General features: G+C 26.7%; 1 protein-coding gene across 1 annotated transcript in view; it reads right to left on the bottom strand.

Annotated features, from left to right (window-relative positions):
• Positions 1 to 8,743: 8,743 nt before the first annotated feature.
• The window catches only part of LOC129963477 (tachykinin-like peptides receptor 99D), a 127,226-nt gene continuing 121,923 nt past the window's right edge, over positions 8,744 to 14,046 (bottom strand). The window contains exons 5-6 of the mRNA XM_056077884.1: positions 11,675 to 11,871; positions 8,744 to 10,314 (exon numbers count right to left, since the gene is read on the bottom strand). Coding sequence (XP_055933859.1) covers positions 10,107 to 10,314; positions 11,675 to 11,871 — 405 coding nt within the window. The 3' untranslated portion in view covers positions 8,744 to 10,106. The remainder of the gene's footprint in view (positions 10,315 to 11,674; positions 11,872 to 14,046) is intronic.

The following is a 14,046-nucleotide window of genomic DNA, read 5'->3' as shown; positions in this document are numbered from 1 at the left end:
CTGCTTTCATCTGTGCGAATAAAGTGTTTGCTTTTGTTGAAAGCTCTCATTTTCTGACATAATGCAGCAAGGATCAAAAGATTCTGCTGCTTTTTCCCAAGAAACTTTGGAAACCTTCATAGCAAGAAAGAGGAATAGCCTGACGATTAATTGATAGAAAGGATCATTCCTAGAAAGCGGAGGACGTAAGATAAAGTTTTCTAATGTGGGATTCAGATTAACTCTGCATTTTAAGTTGTCAAATTTTAATTCAGTATTTTAAGTTGTCAAACTTTAATTCATTACTTTAAGTTGTCAAACTTAAAGAAAAGTTTATATGATGAGTAAATCGACATATCTTTGCGGTAATTTTAACATGTTAATTTATGATGCACATGTTAATTATGATTTTAACATATTAATTTATGATGCACTTTAGTAAGAGATTTTTTTAGTATTCTCTAAACCTAAGTACAGACAATTTTTCAATTTAATTTAAAGAGAATTTTAGTTTTATATTAGAAACTTTAAAAATATTATTAATATTATCTCTAATTTTTTAGATAGTTCTGATATTATAAAATGTAGGGTAAAGATTTTGTCTGTAATATAATTAATCTTTTATCTAAATTATATAGTAGTTATTTATACTATCGTATATTATTTTCTTTATTGTTACATGTATATGTTGTTAATTATTATTTTTCTTATAAATATTTAGGAATTAAATTTCATCTATTTTATAGCGAAACTTATTCATGTTGAATTTAATAAATTTTTAAAGGAAGGAGACTTTGTAAATGAAATGTAAATGAAAATCTAGTTTCATCTTTACATCTTATAGCATAAATGGGAAATTTGTCAGTCTGAAATTCAAAAAATGTGAATAGGGCATTTATTTTGGGAATTCAAATTTTTATTGAAGAATTAAACCGTAACATTTTATTTAAATTATATAAAATTACTGAAAATTATTTAAAGCAATATGAAGGCTTTTTTTAAATTTCAAACTTGTCTTTTGTGCCAAATTTAAAATGTATATTAACTCTAATAATATTCAAATTTGGAAATATTTTCATGTTTTTCATTTATAAAAGGCTTCTATATTTTTTCTGTTATTCAAAATATTGGAGGCAAATATTTTTCTTGCATTCACTGAGAGGTGAAAGAAAAATTTCGAAATTTTCTTATTTTCTAAAAAATTAATTGTAGGAAAAAATTCTTTTTTCGTAAATCTCCAGAGCTCGTTTTTCTAAAAGAAATTTTTGTGAATTGTGCAGGAAAGATCTGTTCATTGAAGTACCAAAATACTCTGACATTCTTTGATAGGTGCAAAACCTAAGACAAAGAATGATTTTCAATTTTAACGATTCTGTTGAGTCAAATTAGTTCCTCAAAGAAACAACTTTATGTTAGTTTTTTGACTTTGTATTTTGTGAAAAAATAGCTTAAAGACTGCACACCATGTAAAAATTTGTATCTGCTGTTTGTGGACAAAAAAAAAATCTACATTTTTTTTTAAAACTATTTTACAGGAATAAAAGAATACTTTTTTCGGGAAGATTTTATCAATATCTTTGTTGCTGGGAGACTGCTTCTAATATATCTTGTGATCTGTTGATGCATTTTATAGATTAAATAATATAAAAATAAAAAGTTATTTGTTTATCCTATGACTATAATCATTTATTTTATTTAAAATCTATTCTAGTTCACCTCTTAAGTAAAGAAAGAAACAATGCTGAATCTTTTAAAAATATATTTTTTGCAAATGCCTACCAATATATTTGAAGCAAAAGGTAAAGAAAATGATGATAATATCATTATTCAATTAAGTATCAATTCTTTATTTTAATATGATATTTAAAAGAAATGAATTTGCATTTGACAGCAATTATTCTCTTAATTACAAATTAAATGATTACCACTGAATGAATATTAAATGAATGCCAAAATTATTCATATATGAATAAAAAAAAATCTACTAATGTTTTAAAATTTTAACTGATTAGAATTTTACATTTTTGTATTTAAGCCATTAGAGCTTAAATTTTATTTTACACAAAGCTATTTGAAAATCTAGACATCTTTTTGCCGAAAATATTCTTTTTGATATGATATAGATTATTTTACACTTAATATGATATAGATTATTTTACACTTAATATGATATAGATTATTTTACACTTAATATGATATAGATTATTTTACACTTAATATGATATAGATTATTTTACACTTAATATGATATAGATTATTTTACACTTTAACGGGCTGCAGATCGTTATTCTATGAAATAACTAGGTATTCTATAAAATAACGGATTTCATATTTTAACGGTAACATATATATAATGTGTGTGTGTGTATGTATTTAAAGGATACCTGAGACAATTTCATGGGCTCATAAAATAAACGTATAATTATCAGAAAAGTAAATATTTATATAATTCTTATTCCTAATATTTTCCTTCACATAATCATGAATCAGCTAATTATTTTTAGGCTGTCTCTAGACATTGTTCTGTAAAGTTACAATTAAAAAAATTTGTCAATAATCTATATGCCGCCTACATCAGAAGGAACTTTATAATCTTACACCTTACTCGTTTTTTATCTGACGTTCAATTCATTACCGGAGGATATTTACTGAGTAAATGACTTTCTCCTATCTTTATTCGAAGGGTTTGAAAAGTAAACATCATCATAGAAGAATATTTTAATCCTCTTCCGGAAACTCCATAAAGAATGTCAATTTCTAGATTTTCATGAGGTTTTTCTGTAAAAATCTTCAGAAAAATTGTTTTATTATCGGATCTATCACTCGCAAAAACGATTTACTCGCAAACGACTCGCAAAACGAATGGATATGTCATGGCCTCCGAGATTCTTAGTCTTTGTATTTTTTTTCATAATAGTTCTCATTCATTGTTTCCTTTGATATAAGTAATTCCAGACATTTTCTTCATATAAAAAATGTTAATAGTTAATGCCCAGCCTGAGACTATATTTATAATAGTAAATATTTATTCTTCGTCTGAATTAAACTAAAAATGTGAATTTTAGGATAAGCATTTTGATAAAATATTAACAAAAATATTTTTAAAAAATGTAAGATTTATCTGTGATAGAATTCAAATCTAATATTAGTAAATTATTAGCAAAGCACATAGAATAAGTTCGCATGAAGTATATAAAAAAATCTTAATTTAGACACATTTAGCATATCAATTTGAGGAAAAGAATTATGAAAATAAGGATTCAGTTACATACTTTCAATAAACTTGCAGCAACAACTATTAATTAATTAAATAATAGTTTAAATGCAATTTAAAAATTTATTATTTTAAAGAAAATCATTATTTTTATATTTTTAATAAAATTATTTCAAATTTAACTGGATCTCATGAACAGTTCTCTATGTTATACGTTTTGGTTTTAAGAAGTATTTGAAATCTCTTTTAGAAAACTACCGAACTAACCGAATGCGTTTGACCTCATTACATAAAAAAATGCCAAATGATGACATTCTGTCTGTTACCGCCGCCCACTACGCTAGTTTACAATTATTTTGTCTTCTGTAAAATAAAATAATGAGATGTGATTTTTTTTTTTTTTTTTTTTTTTTTTTGCATTTCTTCAGGAAGTTATTTATTTTTTCTAATGGTGCCTAAGCCTTCTAATGGTGACTAAGCATTCTAATGGTGACTAAGCATAGTCATTTTCCGTTTTAGAAAAGTTGTTCTAAAGTATAGGATATGATATCACATGTAATATTGTGCACCGAATACATACACTACTCCCCGAAGTAAGATCACACACTACTCCCATTTCCTGATTTTTCTTTGACTTTGAACTTTGTTCTTTTCCAGTGTTTTCAGTACATACGAAGTTTACTGTCACATAAAGCCCATATTTTGGTCCCATATTTAGATGGCTTACATGGTATTATTCTGTCTAAAACAACAGAGGCTATGGAATCCTACTAATTTTTCATCTATTGTAATATTTTCATTCGGGTTATATAATTTTGGTCGAATTTCTATCCACTTTTCCCAGATATCTCGCGCTCCAAATTTCTTCTTTCTTGACGAGTGGATTTGTTATCAACACGAATAACTCTCGATATGGTGCAAAATGTTTCGAGGATATTGTTGCACGAAAAATATTTCTGCCTGTTCCTTTATTCCATAAACTTTTTGTTGATTCTCTATATGATTTATAAACACCAGATAATAATAATAATCCAATATATGCTTGAAAAGTTTTACTTTCGATATTTTCCCACTTTTTTTCATAAATATTTTCTTCTTCAATGTTAGTCATTTTCATGATTTAATTTTCAATTGTAGAATTAGATACTACCTCAAATATCTTGTGACCCCTAGTGTAGTTTTTATAAGATTAGTAGCTGTTGATTGAGAAGAATGTGGCACCGGATCCAACGCCACTTTATTTATGATTCTTGGACTGAATATTCTCTTTATAGTTCATTTGTTGAATATCGGTATCAAAATCGTTTTAAGAATTTCACTTTCATTAGTTGTATGTTTTTCATATTCGGATACTTCGCTGTTATAAGCTTCTGTTAGTTAAGCTATATCAGCATTACTCAAATTTATGCGATTCGCCATTTTTTTTCTCACGCATTCACAGGCAGAACTCTTATACAGTATACCAGAAAGTGAAACGCAGCAGAAAAAAAAAAGTTGCAATAAGAGAAATAGTTTCTCCCCTGCCAATTGTATAGCTTTCTGACCTTGCATGCCCTCTCTTGTCATTTGACCAAACACATACGTCAATGAAATAGGTTTCGAAAACGGATAAATTAGATAAACTATTATTATTCTTTTCTTTTGAATTATTCCAACAAAAGTGAACATGTACGAGAAAAATAAATGAATTTTTACATTGGGTCATACCGATGCATTAGGCATATATTGAAAAATATTCCTTCGAAATACAAATAAACATAAATCCCTCTAGGAGTGCATATTTATATTATTTACAGACAATGTTAAGAAGATTCATGAAAATATCACTGTACTATATTTTTATGAACGTTTAAATTTCACTTTGGGTCATACAGACCCGAGCAGAACAGCACGGTTAATTGCATTCTAATTTTCCCCCGTGTGTTTACATTTTCTATTTGTATATCAAGAGGATTAGTCTAATTACTCCACCGATATTTATTTGGTGTTAGGCAGATGTACATTAATTTTTGCATCAGGATTTTATGATCAATATATGGATGTTCGAAGAGTAAAGTACTCGATTCGCTGTCGTCCATAATTATTTAGTTAATGTTAAAAATTTTAAAATCCATCTCAAAAGAATTTTTTGTAGCTTCAAATCGTGTAATTAAATGAATCATGCTAACATTATTCTTGAGTTCGAAAATCATTAATTTGCTTAATGATCTGGACTGTCCCTCGACTTTCAGAATTCCCTTGATAACTTAGAATTCATAATGTATACAATCTTATTTTGTTGTTTTAACTCTTGGTTGGAGATTTTTCTGATGTAAAGTACTATCAAAATGTTTGTGAATGAAAAAGGAGCTGAATTATCTATTCTGAAAATAAATAAATACAAAATTTTGCTTTGTACATTAAATTTTTATTACTTTTAAAATTAGGATTATTACTAATAAATTTAGAAGGACTAGTCGCCCAAATTAAAAAAAAAGTCATGAGGTAATAATGTAAGCATGTCTTTTAGAGATGTTTATGAGTAAGTATTGTTTTATTATTAATTTGTTAACAGAGTATTACGCAGATTAAGGCTGAAAAGGTATTCCAAATAATCTGTTAATATTTTTCCTTTAGGGACTTTACCATTCTTAAAGACCTTTCAGGGACTTAAGAGCCGTCATCAGAAAATATAGTCTGTTTTTTTTTTTATTCTATGCAGCTACAATATTAGACACATTTTATTATAAACTATAAAGCAAATTACATTATTTTTATAACTCTATCATAGTAGTTACTACTGTTTTTTTTAAATTTATTTTTTCATTTTTTTTTTCTCTTCATCATAAAATTCTTAGAAATTTTATTCGTTGAAAAAGATATTAAGGCATTGCAATACTTAACGCTAATTGAAATTATTGTTTTAGGTTAGCTTAAAGATGAAATGATCATAGAACTTGTAAGTAAGGCTTAGGAAAGGTTTAGATTACTTAAGGTGGAAATTAGTTTATTAGGATTGAAAGTTTAGGTTATACAAAATGATAAAAATGCAAATATTTTTTTTAATTTTTTTATTCAGAATACTGTAAGTTTATGTTATAAATTCGAAAACACAAAGCACACTTTTTTATATCTCATCACTAAAAGAAAAGAAATGTTTCGACTTTTAAAATAAAAATCAATTACAAAGCTATTTTAAATAATTTTTCTTTAGAGAATTTTCAAAAGCTGATTATAAAAAAAAAATTGCATTCGTCATATTTTTTTGGAAATTAGAATATGAATTATAAAACTGAAATATTATGGTATTTGAAGGCCACTTTTTTATTCACAATAATAATAATAATAGTAAATTATATTCTACGTATTTTGTATACATATCCCTCACATATCTCTTATTTATTATCTGTTTTTCATTCATATGGAGGGTAAAAAAAATCGCATCATAAAACTCAAATTGATACAATGCGGATCATGTAGAATTTCTGATTCGTTGAAGATGAGTCCAAGAAATGTATTTATAATATTTCATTTATGGAAGAGAATATGTTCTGTGGTCAGATTTTTCAAAAATCTTGAAAGGCTATTATTTTTTCCAAAATTCAATAAAACATATATTTTTTCATTTTATTCCGTTTGAAAATTTAAACTGGGAAAAAATAAATTAGACAATAGTGAATCATATGAATCGTTATTTCACACTTTAACTTTTTTTTGTATAGTTATTAATATAAAATAATGCATAGCACATACACATACAAAAAGATGCACACACAATAAAAGCCCAGCGAATCTTTTATTTCGCCATTTGAATAGTACATTGTATTCATTATTTAACTTACTTTTTTTCTGCTGTAGGATGTACGAGACAAATTAATTTTTGTGAAACTTGAATCTTAAAAATATTCTTCCAATCGTGTTGTATGCAAACATTATAAAAAATGTGAAATAAAATGTTTGTAAACTTTTAAAAACGGTAAAAAATTAATTAGGGATTATTATTAGAGAATTATCTATTATTAAAATCCATTAAAAAACTCGCACATAACTTGGAAAATTCAATCAATAAGTAAGTAAATAATATGAAATAAAAATTTTACTTCCAGATAATAGTCTGCATGTAATATTTCAAATGAAATTTAATACTTTGAGTGATTATTGTTTTTAGAAACAATGAAACATTTCAAATTTAACTATAAAAGATTTTTGAATAACTTATAACTTTCCACTCTTGAAAAATTGCAAAAAAAATTAGATAACTTCCAAATATATTATAATAATTATATAATTATCTTTTATAGAAAAAGAAAAAATAGTATTTTGATACAGTAAAAAATGAATCTAAATTTTAAAATTAGATATAATGGTATAAAAAAAAGGTGAAACTGGATAATAAAAAATAATTTTCACAAAATCATAGATTAAAATTAAGTAGGATTTCAAAAAATAAGGATAGGATATCAGTCATCTTATGAGGAATCGATAATTATATTAAAATAATATATTTTAAATAAAATTTATGAAAAAAAAAATATTGCACAATGCATTATAAGCAGAAAACTTCGCGAATAACTTCCAAGCAAGAAAATCCGTAAGATAGGAACGTGAAACAAAAATTAATATCTACATTTTAAAAATGATCTTTTAAAACCTCTATAATTACATAACATGTTCGCTGAAATTAAACTGTGCATGAAGTTTGCACTTATTTTGGGCTTGAATCTCAACACATAAAGCGACACGTATTTTATCTAATCCTACAATAAAACACAGATATAAGATATACATATATGTGAACATATATAGACCAACATTTCTATACTACAGAGAACATTAAATAATATTTAATATCATGTGAATGTAATGAAAAACTTAGCACATTTGAAACAGAAGTCTTCAAAATTCTTTGAAATTCTGTATCAGTAAATTATTAGTAATACCTGCCTTAATAAATTAGCAATAATCATTAAAAAACTTTTCTACATACTAGCATTTGTGTATGCTCGCTTGCATTAAAACATATCCCATGTAAGCTCGATCATTGAAAAAGAGGACAAAATAGCTTTTAACTGAAAAATGATAGTGAAACACGTATAAATACGATATTTAGAGAAACAGTGAATTGATAAAATATATCAATAATGACACCCTTTACATTACACATGGAGTTCACATAATATTTTTAAATATCGCAAGTTGAAATACGTATATATATTTACAAAAGGAATGTATCAAACATTCAAGCGGGAGCTAAATTTCTAATGACATAAATATACTTGGAACTTGATAATGTCATTTAACAATATAACATCAATGATTAAAATCTTCACTGACAAACATATTTCTACTAACTACATGAGGAACATAGATTCACATATAAAATAAAACACGTCAGTTTTTATGAATCAAAAACACAACCTGAATTTTTACACATTGAGACGTTGTGCATTTCTAAATGTGCATATATTCTGATTGATCATTTGTTTTTACAAAAATGATCACAAAATCATATGAAATCATATTTACATAGTAAACTAAAACTGATTTAAATAAAATATTTGTCTGCTACACTTGAAACAGCAATCATTTAAAAATGATAGGGATTAAATTCCTTAAAATTATGATATGTGCGTTTAAGATTCTTAACTCGTTTATTAACTCGTTAAATAAAATAAAAGTATTACATCAACACCTTTCTTACAAGAAGGTTTCTTATTAAAATTGGTATTGCCGAAATATTATTTTATTTTCGACACAAGAACTGTTACACAGCAAAAAAAAAAAAAAAAAAAAAAAAATGGTTTGTATAATGTTCATCATAAATTCTAGTTGTTAGGGGATAAGTAGCATTGCCAGTTCGGGGATAAGTAGCATTATCAATTTAACTTTTCAAATGTATCGTCGCAAATAGCTCACAATCACCACAAAACAAGTTTGCACTACAGAAGCAAAAAGAATAAAGCAAGTTCTGCTATATAATATGTATCCTTTACCCTAGGAAATCTTTTCCTATTTTAAACAATATAACGAGAAATGGCTACTTATTTTTAACAGATATTTCATCCTTTGGATAGATATTCTGAAGCCATTCACTATAAAGGAATACTGCTCCATGATCAGTAGGACCCTAGTAACTTCCTTCCGCATTAATGTATATTTCACTTTATTTGAGTTGAATATCACTCCTTACATGGATGATTATTCTCTTCATTTTGTTGAAGGGAGATAATTTCTTTCATCAAAATTATATCAGGTGTATTTATCCTGTTAAAATAATGGGTCATATATGTCCATTATAAGTCCTTTTAAATGCACTGGGCAAGACAAATTATGCAGAGGAGAATTTTTTTTCCCTGAAAAGTATAAATACCATTTTAAAATAAGTAAAAATACCATTTTAAAATTTGAAATTTTTATAACACAAATTGTCCTATAACATTGTTGCGAAATCTTCACGCTATTGGCCGGCATTCAGAATATCGGACAGCATCGTGGAGATATCGCACCATATCATGTCCAGGTAGCGCAGCCTGTCGCACAATATTGTTCAGTATTGTGCGACATTATATGATGTTAAACAATATTGCGAATATAGATCAATGGCATTCAATATTATACAATATTTGTGTGCTACTAGGGTATGGTAATAGGGCAATGAAATCAGCAGAGTCTATAACTATACATTTTCTTCAAAGGTGTCATCGACAAAATTTTTATCGCTATAGAATCAGTGTTTTTATCCACTAGAGAGAGACATAGGTTTAAACTTTAGAGAGATACATAGGTTTAAAATAATATTAAAAGAAATATCTGATTAGTATCTGAATCAATTTAAATGACTGGAATGGATGTTTTAAAGAATTTCAAAACAATAATAAATGACTCAGTGTTGAATATAAACTTAAAAGCTTATTTTTTGCATCAGCCCTTAAAGTCACAGATTGGACATTCTATCATGACGTACGTATTTATTGTATAGCAGAGGGTTACTCCCGCTGAGCGACTCGGTCACCGTTTGCAGAGCCATCACTCCGTTGACGGTATTTGTGCGAGCAGCTGTGAATTTTCTTTGTTCCAGGGGATTGATCTTTTCTTCTTTCCACTTGCAGCAGCGGAAAACGCTCTTGAATCCTTGCCGGAATCTGCAAAGAACCTAAACTCATAAATCAATTCAAAGAATAGCTTCAAATTCTGACAGGGCTTCATCTACTTAATGGCGAGGTAAATCTTTGGCGTTGGAAACAACAGCTGGTGATCCATTATTAATGTGTTAGTGGAGCGTAACTTTATATAAATGCAGATTATCTATCATTTGAGAAGTTGGATAGCTGGAATTAATTAATTTCACGATATAGTGCAGAGCTGTTATTAATCATATAAATTAAGTAAGCTATTTTTATAAGATCATGATTTATTTGTTTTAATTATAATCCAGAAAATCAAACCTATTCAGTCCGTAAGGCAAAATTTATTAGATTTCTATTAGTTAAAAAAAAACTCTTTAATATTGCTTCTATATTGTCATGGCGCTGGAAAACATACAGAATAACGAACAACATCGTGTATTATTTTGTGCTATTAGGAAATGCTTTAATATGTATAAAATTTTTATTTTTTTATCAAATTTTAATATTATATACTAAAATTTCAATAGGGAAATCTAAAGAAGTATTTTTTATTTGAATATAATACAGAGAATGAATATATGGATATATTTATTTAGCATTATAAAAAACATTATATATTTAGAGATTGCACGTTATTTCAATAAATAACTTTGTCTAATTTCTAAACAAATGCATTCATATGTTAATTCCTTAAATAATATTTATCTTCAAATGATAGACCCTCTATATTGCTTCTGAAAGAATATAAAGTAATTTTTATATCAAATATTTCTTATTTGGCATCAGAAATTCCCTTACTTTCATAATTAGGGAAGCCAAAAAAAATTAAATACTAATTTCTAATTAATTCTGTCTAATGTTTTCTCGGGCTTAAATTTTAAAAAAAAAATAATATAATATGAAATATTGAAAAAAATGATCTACTTTCTAGCCCTAAATTTTGACGCATTACATATACAATAGATTTATTTTTTCAATGAAACAGACAATTACTTGTTTCTATTCGGAAAATATTAAATACTGTTATATAGGTTCGAAATCTATCTTATTGAAACTAAAACGCTTTCTTTTGAAAATCAATCATAATTGTACAATTCTTAAATATCTCTAATATTCAATCCCATATCCCTACTCAAAAATGAATTCTCATTGTTTGAGAATCAACAAGATTTTCAAAATTAAGTTACTGATTTGTACCTTGATTAATTAATTAGATTTTGATGTTTGGCTTTAAATAATAAAAAAAATGCTTTCTTTTGATTATTGTTTTTTTTAATTGATAAGCATTTCAAACAAAAGCTTTAGATGCATCACAATTTTTTAATGCGATATTAAAAAAAAAAAAAAAAACTTCGAGACAGAAATGATAGCGCACCTGCTATTCATCCAGCAATAAATGAACGGGTTGTAGCACGCATTGGACATGGCCAACCAGTAGATGATTAAGTAAGTCGGCTGCACGAAAGTTTCATTCAAGATATGCGGGAGGTGATGGGCCACCAAGAAGTACACGTGATACGGGAGCCAGCAGACAGCGAAGATCACCACGACAACGATCATCATCTTCACGATCTGGAAAGAAAAACATATTGTGCAAACATTGCATAAACTTATAGTTTATGCAATTTAAACAATTTACGGAGATGGAAACTTTTTCCATTAATAATAATTTCATATTATTAAGAAATAAACAGACGATATCAGATGACAGGAGAATAGAATCACATCAAGCTTCATTGATAAACAGTCTCCGTGCTTTGTGAAACATAAAAATGGTGCCCTATCGTGTCTTTATTAAATTCGCATATGCAAATAAACCGGTCCGTTAATTCTTACACTTAAATGCACAGAAAAATGGTTTCATTTTCGATTAATATTTCAAATTAAATTTTTTGATCATTCTATTTCTGAACACTATAAAAATGCAATTTTTTCTACAGCATCATTATTGCTATTATAGTTTTTAATAAAAACAATTTTTAAATCTCAATTTTGTTAGTGTACAGAAATTATTTTTTCTTTTAATTCTGTTCTACGATTTAGACCTTAATTTATAATTCAGGTCATTAATATTATGAAACTTTTCTGTCAATTCTTTCTCAAATGCTTTAATAGAGGGACTCTATATCGATATCAAAGTAAATATAATTGAAATTGATGGCTTAAGACAAAGGTATTGAGTTAAAGTTATGACAAAATTTGTTATTAAAATATTTAAATTTTATACTGCCTATAATGCATAATTGTATTTTAGTATACCAGGAATTGAAATAAAATTATTGCTCAAGTTCATGCTTGAATTCTGCATCGAGTATTACTTTCACTATGAAGGATTAGTCCCTCGTAATAACTGCTTCATAATCCTTTAAACGCGACGACGACTTCTAAACATCTAATCCATATCTCATTTAATAAATACTTCTGATATAAGATATTTAATACCATTTTTAATAAAAATCTCTTTTTTTCACATGTGTTCGTATAGTTTTGCATTTCATCTGCTAATGATTGTCTAATTTATATCAATCACAAAAGAATTTCTTTTCGAAGAAGAAAAGCAAATTGAGAGCAACTGTTCATGTTACATGTATCAACACACTACTGTGGAAGAAGAAATAAATATCACATTCTTTACGAAACATGGATGAAACCACAAGTTATTATTCATTTCACGCCATGCATTATTAAGCTTACCTGTAATGCAATATAATACAGATGCAGTATTTACTGTTGCTCAGAACGTTAACCAACAAAACTGAATATATACAAGCATCTTCTTCAGAAGAAATAACTGTGCGATTATCTAGGAAAATTATTGTTCTCTTCAGTAGCTGTCATTATTTGTGAATGCCTTGTATGCACAGCCATTTCCCTTTTCGTTGGTCTACTATGCATGATATAATGGTATTATTATATATCCTTATATTTATAAATACCAATAATAATCTTCAAAAAATGAATTTCTTTATTTGTGAATGAGGGAACTATTTTGCATTGAAATAACACTTCAGCTGCCTTATATTTGAAATGTCTTTGTTATTTGTGATTTAGAATTGCTGTCTAAAATAGAAATAATAAAATACATTGGCACTGTTGATTTGAAATTTAAAAATCAGATTAATGAATGCAACATAATAAAATATCTATGCTGAAATCAGATTATAACTTAGAGAAAAAAAAACATTGAATGATATTATTACTGACTTTTATCAGGAAAAAAACTTTTGGAAATAAGAAATAATAAGTTTTTTTTTTTCATAATTAAAATTAAATCTACTTACTTTCAATATAAAAAAATGAATATATATAACGAGTTCTTTAATTAGATAAAATTCAATTATATCCAATTATCAATCTTGTTTCTTCAAATAGTAATTGGAAATCTTTTTGGAACAGTTATTATATCAAAAAAATTCCAAGTTCCTTTTTTAAAGAATAAACACCTCCAACAAAATCATTTCTGATGTTTCTATATAAGAGGATTAAATTCTTATTTATTTCGAAAGATCTTAGCATAGTTTTTCTTCTTTTTTTGCAATTATATCAGTGTAATTGATGAAAGTACAAACTTACATTCAGAGATTTTTCTTGGTCAAAATCTTTTCATATGACTTAATTAGTATATTTTAAAACAAAGTTCAACGTTTTTTTCAAAATAAATTTTTGTTAAACATTAATTACATTTCAAAACAAGTCCGTCATGAGAAATTAGAAATATTCTTGGCAATCAAAATGTTTATGCAAGTA

The sequence above is a fragment of the Argiope bruennichi genome, chromosome 3 (genome assembly GCF_947563725.1).
Source record: "Argiope bruennichi chromosome 3, qqArgBrue1.1, whole genome shotgun sequence".
Lineage (NCBI taxonomy): Eukaryota > Metazoa > Arthropoda > Arachnida > Araneae > Araneidae > Argiope > Argiope bruennichi.
This window is presented reverse-complemented; position numbering and strand designations above follow the sequence as displayed.